This window comes from Leuciscus leuciscus (assembly GCF_965113295.1).
Source record: "Leuciscus leuciscus genome assembly, chromosome: 11".
NCBI lineage: Eukaryota > Metazoa > Chordata > Actinopteri > Cypriniformes > Leuciscidae > Leuciscus > Leuciscus leuciscus.
Window position 1 is genome coordinate 33,509,977 of NC_138735.1, and position 11,190 is coordinate 33,521,166.

An 11,190-nucleotide genomic window follows, 5' to 3' on the forward strand; every position below is an offset into this window, starting at 1 on the left:
AAACTATCGCAAATCAAAGTGAAAGTAAGTCGCAGACGCTTAACACACAATCTTCATCATTAAAAGTATTTGTGAGGCCAGTAGGGGGCGCTCACCCTGTGGTCTGTGTGGGTCCTAACGCCCCAGTGTAGTGACGGGGACACTATACTGTCAAAGAGCACCGTCCTTCGGATGAGACGTTAAACCGAGGTCCTGACTCTCTGTGGTCATAAAAAATCCCAGGATGTCTTTCGAAAGAGTAGGGGTGTAACCCCGGCATCCTGGCCAAATTTTCCCAGTGGCCTAACCCTAACCCTAACCCTTGACAAAAACACAATTTCTACTTAGTGTGGCTTTAACTGCATCTGTAATATTCTGCAAAGCTTCCTTTTTTTAGGACCTGATACGCTACTATGTCCGCTTGAAAATAAAATGTGGCGTTTTGAATGAACTTCTGATAATAAAACAATTTCTGTATCTGAGAAATTTCTCTTTTTCATTCGCTTTTGAGAAGACATGTTGAAATCCTTTGTTTGGTGTCATAATATGATGCCCATATATAGTTGTCAGTCGGATTTATTGGGCGGGATTTATGGTAATTGAGAATGAGCGTGCGCATCCCATTTACGACTGATTGGAATTCATTAACACATACACACACATTTCACTATCACATCTGACCTTTACGAAGTATTTGTAAATCAGGAGAAGAGTTTTCGGGAAGGTCTCTTTACGCGCAAATCACTCACATATTTACGAAGGTTTCATGAATGAGACCCATTAAGAATAGGAATAAGAACAAGAATAAGAATATTTATAATGGAAATGTTTTATGGAAAGATTACAAATGTAATGGAAATTAATTATGGAAATGTTCTTGTAATCATGTAAACATAAATTTTACCTCTGTGGCTATTTTGATTGAACCAAGAAAATGATCCTTAAATGTGTCAAAGTCTTGGAGGAAATCTTTTCCAACAAAGGTCTTCTGTTCCAGGGATTTCAGCAAATCACGAACTTTCTCCCAGAAGTTTAGGAGCTCTCCCAGAATTGCACGAATTTTTGACAAGGCTTTCTGAACTTCAGGTAGATAGATGGGGTAGGGTATGGAATCTGCAGAGGGGAAATAAAGGTTTCAACAAGCCACACGTTCACTCCCTGTCTTAACACCTTAAGTGTCACTTAAGGGTTTTTTTATGGAAGCTTGTTTCCGCCACAGAAAAAAGAAAAAAGAAAAAAAAATGCGACTTTTTATCTCACAATTCTGACTTTTTTTCTCAGAATTGTGAGATATGAAGTCAGAATTGTGAGATATAAAGTCGCAATTCTGAGAAATAAAGTCGCAATTGCAAGATATAAAGTCAGAATTCTGAGAAAAAAAGTCAGAATTGCGTGATATAAAGTCAGAATTGCGAGATATAAAGTCTCAATTGCGTCTTATAAAGTCAGAATTGCGAGATAAAGTCAGAATTGTGTGTTATAAAGTCAGAATTGCGTGAACTAAAGTCGCAATTGCGTGTTATAAAGTCAGAATTGCGAGATATAAAGTCAGAATTCTGACTTTTTTTCTCGCAATTGCGACTTTATATCACGCAATTCTGACTTTATATCTCGCAATTGTGAGATATAAAGTCAGAATTGCGTGTTATAAATTCAGAATTGTGAGATATAAACTATTCTGAGGTAAAAAAAAAAAAAAAAACTCCGTCTTTTTTCCCCCTTAGAATTGGACTTTAAATATCTCACAATTCTGACTTTATAACACACAATTGCGACTTTATATCATGCAATTCTGACTTTATATCTCCCAATTGCGAGATATAAAGTCAGAATTGCGTGATATAAAGTCGCAATTGCGAGTAAAAAAGTCAGAATTATGACTTTATATCTCGCAATTCTGACTTTATATCATGCAATTCTGACTTTATATCACGCAATTCTGACTTTATATCATGCAATTCTGACTTTATATCACGCAATTCTGACTTTATATCACGCAATTCTGACTTTTTTTCTCAGAATTCTGACTTTATATCTTGCAATTGCGACTTTATTTCTCAGAATTGCGACTTTATATCTCACAATTCTGACTTAATATCTCGCAATTCTGAGAAAAAAAGTCCGAATTGTGAGATAAAAAGTCGCAATTTTTTTTTTTTTTTTTTTTCTGTGGCGGAAACAAGCTTCCATAGTTTTTAGAACAATAATATCTTAGTAAAAACCTAAAGTAATATTGACAAACTATATATCATTTGAAATCTTACAGTCTCTAGTTTTCATATTTATGTATTTCATTTTTTTTTTATATAAATTACAGAGGAGCAGTAATTTATCAATTTGCAACAAGAATATTTCATATTCATTAGGCGTGTTTAGGCCTTTTTTGAAATAGAAATAAACATGAAAAATCATGAAAGATTGGTAGAAACCTCAGTTTGTTTTCATGCCAAGAGTTCAAAAGATAACTCCAATTCAATATTATGAGAAAAAAAAAAAAAGTCTGAAAATGTTTTGAATATAAAGAAAAATATTATGGATTCTCGATTTGTAATGCGGCAGCGGGCTATAATGTGCTCTTTTTATGTGTTTATTAGAGGTTGAAATCAAATCAAATACTGCCAAACCACCCATATTATTTCTGAATAGGATGTATACTTCATAAATTGTATGAAAATTATGGAAATATATGGTTCAGATCACTCAAAACATATATGAAAATGCAGGCGCCCTTATATGGTCAGTAGGAAGCTTGGCTGTCCATCTAGTGAAAAAGTTTGGTACTGCACCCAAATAAAATCTCACTGAAAGCCAATTTTTTTAGATATCAACCTAAAATTCGGAACACAACTTGTTTAGATTTTTGGCTTTAATGTTCTTGCAGTTTTAGAGTAAAATATATATATATATATATATATATATATATATATATATATATATATATATATATATATATATATAATGACAGTTAAGACTTGAATCTTGGCACAGTCTAAAGCATTACTTGTCATGTAGTGTACTTTAAGCATGAAATAAAACAGACTCACCCCTGTCAAAATTGGCTCTGGCAGCCTTCATCTGCCAATCACTGATCTGGAGTTCGAGCTGGCACTGCTTCTGTTTCAGAGCGGTCTTATCAGCGTTGAGGATGTTCAGTTGAGTTTCAAGAGCCTTCAACTGTGCAATTTTTTCAGGATTCTTTACAGCATCATAAATGCTTTTAATAATCATGCCGATGAATGGAACGACTGCAGCGATGATGCCGAGGTCTTTACTTGTTTGAGTTATGGATCTGACATATTCTTGAATCTCTTGGTTTTTGCTGTTTATCTTTTTCTCAATTTCAGCAAGCTCTGCTGTTTTATTCTGGAGTAAAGTTATCATTTTATCCAGGGTTTCTTCAATCCCCTTCAACTCTTGGTCTTGTTTTGCAATCTTTTTATCGGTATCATCTTTTTCCTTGATAACAACACTGGTGGACAATGCTACATCTCTGTTGTGTGAATCATACCTATACAATGTTGAAGAAATGTTGCAGTGAAATTAGCATTTTATAATAATGGGCTGTGTGACTAGCTTAAAAGTTTAGCTTAAAACATGTTCATACTTTTGCCTGATTATAGCAGTTGCATGTAGAAGAATAATTCAATTGCTCAAGGTATTTTGAAATATGTCTTCATGAGGAAAATATTCTTACCTTTCCACTATCTTTTCCACATCAATGATAATGTCTGTGATCCAGACTTGTGCTTTATCTAGGAATTGGACCGCCAAAGTCGGCTTATTTTTCGCCACAGTTGCCACCAACATGGGAAACAGCGACTGAACCAGGTTATTACTGGTCAAAATACACTATGAAAAGGAAGAGACAAGTATCTTAGAATATAAAAAACATTCAGAACTCTTATTGCCTGTTTTTGTCCTGTAAAGTTTTTAGTTTTTAGTTAAAGACTTTGTAGATGTGCACAAAACAGAGTAGTCGTTTGGTTACTTTTATGACAAACTCACTTTAATGTCATCCTCCATGAAGCCTCTCCACAACAACTAAACTCCGCCCCCTGACCCTGTCATCCTAATATCCTGCTCCCGTACATCTATGAATAGGTGCGACACCCACATATTCTATAGACTTTAAAGTTTGTGAGTGTATATGATACGAATGAATGACGATAGTTTTATGAAATGAAATGGTAAAATTCTTGTGAAGTGACTCTCACTTCAGAGCTTTTATCTCTGCGATGTAGATCAAATTTGTGCATGTCCTCCTCATAGATGCTGAAAACACCACGAGTGTCACGACGCGCGCTTCAGTGTGTAGTAGAGCACACATTCTCAGAGACATGCAGAGTTTATTTCAATAGCAGTCTTTTTTGAGCTTTAATATTCATAGACACTAGTACAGGCCCGGAGTGGGTAATCGGGAGAATCGGGAGAATTCCCGGTGGGCCGCTTCACTTTTGGGCCGGTCGAGGATATATATATATATATTTTTTTTTTTTCACATTTCAATGTCACGTTAGTTACATTAGGCTACATACGTTCCGCATTCTGACACCGCAGCGCGCAGCCTCTGCATGGGTTGTACCATGTGAGGGAGTTCTCCCCTCCCCTCCTATAGAGTTGGTTGGGTCCATTACACGTCTTTTCCAAAACGTTTTCTCAGGTAGGCTACCGCGGCACCGCCAGCGCCTACCGAGCTGGGCCGGTGTTCTACTGTAACGGTACGCGTCAGGGAGGATGGATGGGAGGAAGAGGCCAGGAGGTATGGAAGCTTAATTTGTTTCTGCCACAGAATAAAACATTTTAAAAGATAATTGCGACTTTTTATCTCACAATTGCGAGTTTACAGCTCGCAATTCTGACTTTATTTCTCAGAATTGCGAGATATAAAGTCAAAATTGTGTGAAATAAAGTCGCAATTGCGTGTTATAAAGTCAAAATTGTGTGAAATAAAGTCGCAATTGCGTGTTATAAAGTCAGAATTGCGAGATATAAAGTCAGAATTGCCTGAAATAAAGTCGCAATTGCGTGTTATAAAGTCAGAATTGCGAGATAGAGTCAGAATTGCGTGATATAAAGGCGCAATTGTGTGTTATAAAGTCAGAATTGTGAGATATAAATTCAGAATTGAGTGAAATAGTCGCAATTGCTTCTTATAAAGTCAGAATTGCAAGATATAGCCTAAAGTCAGAACTGCGTGAAATAAAGTCGCAATTGCTTATAAAGTCAACAAGATATAGAGTCAGAATTGTGATATAAAGTCGCAATTGTATGTTATAAAGTCAGAATTGTGTGAAATAAAGTCGCAATTGCTTCTTATAAAGTCAGAATGGCAAGATATAAAGTCAGAACTGCGTGAAATAAAGTTGCAGTTGCTTATAAAGTCAGAATTGCAAGATATAGAGTCAGAATTGTGTGATATAAAGTCGCGTTATAAAGTCAGAATTGCGAAATATAAAGTAAGAATTGTGTGATAAAGTCGCAATTGCTTCTTATAAAGTCTAAGTGAATTATTATTTAACCTTTACATTATTTGTTGAACCATGGTATTAATACAAACTACACAATAGCTGAACTGTTGCTTCATTTATCCAATTTAGAAAAAGTGCTAATTTGGAATTCCACCATGGAAAAAGTGGGCCGGTCTTGGGCCTGAAACTCCCGGGCTGAAAAGTGGCCCCACTCCGGCCCTGCACTAGTACATATCGAGATTTGTTTCATTGTACGTTCCTACTTTTGATTTATTCATTCAAGAATGGCCAAATTCTGTGATGTTCCTCTTTACAGTAGACTAAGTTACATTTGTGACTGGATTCCGTGATTCGATCCGTGTCGCTGCACAAACACAGACGGGGTGAATTTATGAATGAAAGTTTGAAAGTTCTGTCACAAAACGATGTTGTTACGAATTCTCACGCTTTTTTAAGTGGGAATACGGAAATCCTTGACCTTTCCTAATGGGTATACGCCGTATTCCTGCGTATCACGTAGAATACACCACTGATTATGATATTATGACATAGGGGAGAGAGGGGCACAACGTAACGCCTGGCTAGTTGTCACACACTTGTTTTAAATACTTCCACACATGCTATGTGTATTGTATGTTTGTTTGATTAGATCAGATAGTATGTTAAGCTGTCATATGGTCATGTTACAATGTCCCCCTCACATGTTACAATGTACCCCACCTATGGGTCACATGTCAATGTCACATTTCACTTCCATTCTTTCGGGGTATATCAAGAAAAAAGTAAATACTGTATTAATAAAACAAAACCACATAATTGTACTAGACATGTGGGAAATTAATGTGGGAAAAAATAAATACTCTGAACCATAAGTAGATTTACACAAACTGAGAAAGTCAAAAAGCGTTACTTTGTGCCCCGCTCCCTCCTATTATTTATTTATTTCCAGTTAAGGGAGAGACTCTCATATTATAGCCAATTTAGCTCAGATTAATCTCTAGCTAAAAGACAGACTATATGACATCCTATTTACTACAGTGCCTGAATTGACACAACGTTCACTTTTTTTTTTTTTTTTTTTTAAATCAAGGAAATCAAGAGAAATCTGTATCTGTACTTTCAACATAGTTGCATCAGAGGAGCCGAACAGAAGCTGGGTTTCCACAGCCCGAGTCCTGATGATTTTCTCCAGTCTGGTGAACTTGCCCAGGCACAGGTAAGAGAGATGGTAGAGAAGCGCTGTCTTTTGGGCAGCAGGGAGAAGCTCTCGTACAAACTCCGGGCTCGACGGGGATGCAGCCACTGGTGAAAAAACATTGTATATTTTTAAAGACTGAAAAGATCACATTGATGGCTGGTATTGTTTTCTAATCTGTTTGATGAAATAAGATAATACTTGCATTTGCTATCAGCCATCCTTAGTAGGTTTACACAAAAATGTGTGCAATGAGTTTCTCCTACAATGTACTGAAAGCAGAACAGTTTTGTTTGGTTTAAAAACATGTCTCAGAAAATACAATATAATATGTAACTGGAAGGAGATCTGACAATTATTATAAAAATGTTATGTGAAAATGACTTACCTTTGTTTTAGTAAGTGATTTGGACAATGTATCTGGTGCTTTTATACTAAAGCTATGATGGGTGGAGGCAGGCTGGTCATAGCTTTAGTATAAAAGCACCAGATACATTGTCCATATCACTTACTAAAACAAAGCAGGGGCGGCACCAGAGAATTTTTAACGCACGTGCTGAGGGGGTGCATAGATCATTTGTTAGTTATTTCAAAGCAGGGGCTTTCAAAGCAAAGTAGTTATTTCAAAGCAGTTAGGACAAAGCAGGGGCTGAGGGGGTGCTAGATCATTGACAGGGGGAGCTGCACAATTATAGGCAATATATATATATTGCCTATAATTGTGCAGCTCCCCCTGTCAATGATCTAGCACCCCCTCAGCCCCTGCTTTGTTTTAGTAAGTGATATGGACAATGTATCTGGTGCTTTTATCCTAAATATAATTATACTATTAATTTGATTAAATTGAACAAGCGCAACATTCAGCATTCAATCAAATATTCTAAAAGACTTATTATTAATAATAATGTTATTTCAACATAATATCTCGTTATTTCGACATAAGATGTGCATTTGTAAATCCGGTGACGCGTGCATTGATTTTTATTAATAAACTAGTGTTTTCTGTGTCAGTGTCGGCTGCAAAGACGAAGTTGACGATCGCCATATTCGTAGTGAACGCGCCTATAGAGAGACATGCACATAATGGATTACATAATCAGAGAGTAGCCTATTTCTTTTCGTTTTGAATTATTTCTTTTAAAGACATTTCAAGCTTTGTGTATTTGATGTATTTCTCATGTCTGTGTGAGGCATACACTGAGTTTCGGTTAAGTTAGGATGAGATGCGCTCCAGTATGTCGAAATAACGACTTATGTTAAAATAACGACTTATATCGAAATAACATATATTATGTCAAAATAACGACTTCTTATGTCGAAATAACAAGATATTATGTTGAAATAATGACTTAATATCTCGAAATAACAAGATAAGTTTTTTTTTTGTTTCTTCAAAATTCAGTTCAGGGCTTCCATAGAATACAGCCTGAATATAATTGCTTCCAGAAATTATTTTTGGGGGTGCTATCAGGGTGCTTTGGTCTTTCTTGGGGGTGCTGAAGCACCTGCTAGCCTCTCCCTAGCGCCGCCCATGGCCCTCAGAGAGAATGACTTCCAAAGAAACTGAAATTTAACTTCCGTTTTTGGGGGCCGCTTGAGTCATGGAAGTTTATGTGCAGACGCGCCGTCAGCCGATTTTACCGGGGCTTCAGGCCCGAATGTTTTGAGTGTAGCCCTGAATGTATTTTGAAAAGTTGACCCCCGAAATCATAAGTTGCCTTATTTCATTGTGCTTTGCCTTTGCTGCTGTCTCTGACTGGTGATTGTTGAAATCTGCCGCACCACGTGAGTGATTTCAGCCTATCCTAGAATACCTCCAGGATTTGAGCGCAACAGCAAACAATCTCACAGCAATTCAAAATTAAATGAAAATAACGCAGTCAGCACCGCCGCATAGTCCTTTGTCAGATGAGATGAAAAACTCAAGAGTAAAACTCAGAAAAACAAACTTTCCTGTCGTGTCAGCCATGTACTCGCGGCGCGCAACTCTTCAATATCACGCGCAAATGCAGTGCACCCTGTATCATGCAAAAGAAACTATGAGCATGTAACGTCGTGTTCTGTCGTCAATTAAGTCAATTAACCAAACGGGAGATTAAAGCTGCGTCAAATCTCAATGTCGGGGCTTTTGTATTCCTTTGTAGGCTACATAAATGTTACACATTTTGACGTAGCCCTACTCATTTATCAATATTGCAAAGTCTTCAAATCTGACTTGGGTCATAAAAAATATATATTTTGTGACCAAAAATGTGAAAAATACATCTATCCTAAATGATCATTCATGACTTCTTTTAACTATAAGCAACCCAATTTGTCTAGATCTGTAATATTATTTCCTTTGTATAATGAGCTTGTCTTTGTTTTAAATTATATTGTATTTTTATTGTGAGTGTGAACTTCTGCGCAGTCGTGTGATTTAGTCAGCTTGATTAACATTATTACAATGTATTCCTATTTAACACAGATGTTCTTAGCTAATTACAGAAACTATGAGCAAAATTCCCAAGTATAAATATATATATATATGAAATGTATAGTGGGCATAGATTCATTTTTTTTTTATATAGATTAATCTCACTGCAATCTTGGAATTAATATAGATTAATATAGATTAAAATGGCTCATTTGAATTCTGCCGAAGGCATTCAGTATATGTGTGCTATCCAAATAATGACTATGGTGATGATATTGGTGATGAAAATAAATCATGTTCAATAAGATGTACTTGTGTTTACTAACTGTTTATTCAGTTAAACATGAATTTTGAACTGTAGGCCTACATAAGAGGTCATGATGAACTGTTTTACAGACCTCATGATAGTTCGCCTCGCAGGTAGTTTGTGGAGAACAAGCTCGAGCCCATCATCTTCAACCACGCTGATGGGCCGGCAGCTGGTGGCAATCCACTGAGCGAGGAGATTAGTTAGCTTGGCTGATAGAGCTGTGCTGACGGGCTTGCCTCGGTTGCACTCAAACATAGTAGTTTGACGACGACTCTTCCCCTGCGCTACATCAGTGCTTGGCCCGCCATCTTCCGCACTAGCTAAGGGATGCTTTGCGTTTAGGTGGTACTTGAGACTGGAAGAACTACAGTAAACTAATTCCGCATTGCACAAGGTGCAAACAACCTTAGTCTTGTCGAGGTTTCCATTGGGAAGCTTCTTAAAAATAAATTTTCCCTGAAGCAAACCCGGCGGCTTCAGAATCAGAATCAGAATCAGAATCAGAAAGAGCTTTATTGCCAAGTGTGCTTGCACCCACAAGGAATTTGTCTTGGTACTGAAGCTTCCAGTGCACATATAAAAATACAAATACAAATACAACAAGAAACATGGTAATACAAATTCTAAGAATAAAATATCTAAAAAAAAATTTTAATAGTATAAAAGTAAAAAAGTAGGGTCACAGTTGGGTTTAGTCCGAATAAACATTTACAGATTATGAACATATTTACAGTATTTTGAGTAGTATGAATAATATAAATATAAATATCACCTGAGTTAGAGAATATTGCACTAGACAGTGGGAGTATTGCACTTACAGACATATGCCTTGGGGGGCATGTTAAGTGTTCAGAAGGGAAATGGCCTGTGGAAAGAAACTGTTCCTGTGCCTGGATGTTCTTGTGGCCAGTGATCTGTGTCGCCGTCCTGACGGTAACAGTTCAAACAGGGGGTGACCAGGGTGAGTGGAGTCTGTGATGATTTTACCTGCTCTCTTCCTCACTCTGGAAGAGTACAGGTCCTGGAGGGCTGGCAGGGGGGCACCAATAATCCTCTCTGCAGTCCGGACTGTCCGTTGTAGTCTCCTGATGTCCGATTTGGTAGCTGAACCAAACCAGACAGTGATGGAAGTGCTTAAGTCAAGTCAAGTCAAGTCATCTTCATTTATATAGCGCTTTTAACAACGTAGATTGTTTCAAAGCAGCTTCACAGAGATAAGCGTATAATTTAAGGTAACAGAGATTGTTTTGGCTTTATAGCAGAGTTAAGTTATTTTCCATCTAAAGTTAGTTTTGATTGATTTGCTTCCGTCGCAACGATCATTTGTTTTTAAATTAGGGGCCGCTAAGACGACACCATTCCCTCTACACAGACTTTAAACGCGAACCTGTGAGAAACGCTGATGGCGTTCACATGCGCATTTAGAATGGGTTCTATAGTTATGTGCATTTGAAATTACGCAGGTTTGGATTTTCCCTACAAGCCAAGCCTAAAAGCCAAAGTAAAAGTACTTGTCTTTCCTTATAAATTTTGATAAAGAATTTTATTTTATTTTGTCGCTTAGGGGTAGGAACGCGAAACGAATTTTCCCGACAACGCCTTATCTGTAGAGTGGTAGAGGGATCCTCCATAGGGACAGACTAGTTGAAACTTCAGCACTGCGTTGTCATCGGGTCCAGGCGAAGGTCCATCGTCAGATCTGGATACGGCCCGGATCCGGCAGGCTGCAGGAAAACCTCGGGATAAACACAGACACTAAAATTAGCGTAGATGCCATTCTTCTCATGATGTAACGAGTACATCAGGATTTATGGGAAGTGTT

At 37.3% G+C, this 11,190-nt stretch overlaps 1 protein-coding gene across 1 annotated transcript in view; it reads right to left on the minus strand.

Moving 5' to 3' along the window:
- The window catches only part of LOC309509820 (uncharacterized protein), a 51,372-nt gene extending 44,617 nt beyond the window's left edge, over positions 1–6,755 (minus strand). The window contains exons 1-4 of the mRNA XM_082184781.1: positions 6,565–6,755; positions 3,674–3,828; positions 3,024–3,487; positions 884–1,092 (exon numbers count right to left, since the gene is read on the minus strand). Of these exons, the coding sequence (XP_082040907.1) occupies positions 884–1,092; positions 3,024–3,487; positions 3,674–3,828; positions 6,565–6,573 (837 nt within the window). The 5' untranslated portion in view covers positions 6,574–6,755. The remainder of the gene's footprint in view (positions 1–883; positions 1,093–3,023; positions 3,488–3,673; positions 3,829–6,564) is intronic.
- Between the last annotated feature and the right edge of the window lie 4,435 nt (positions 6,756–11,190).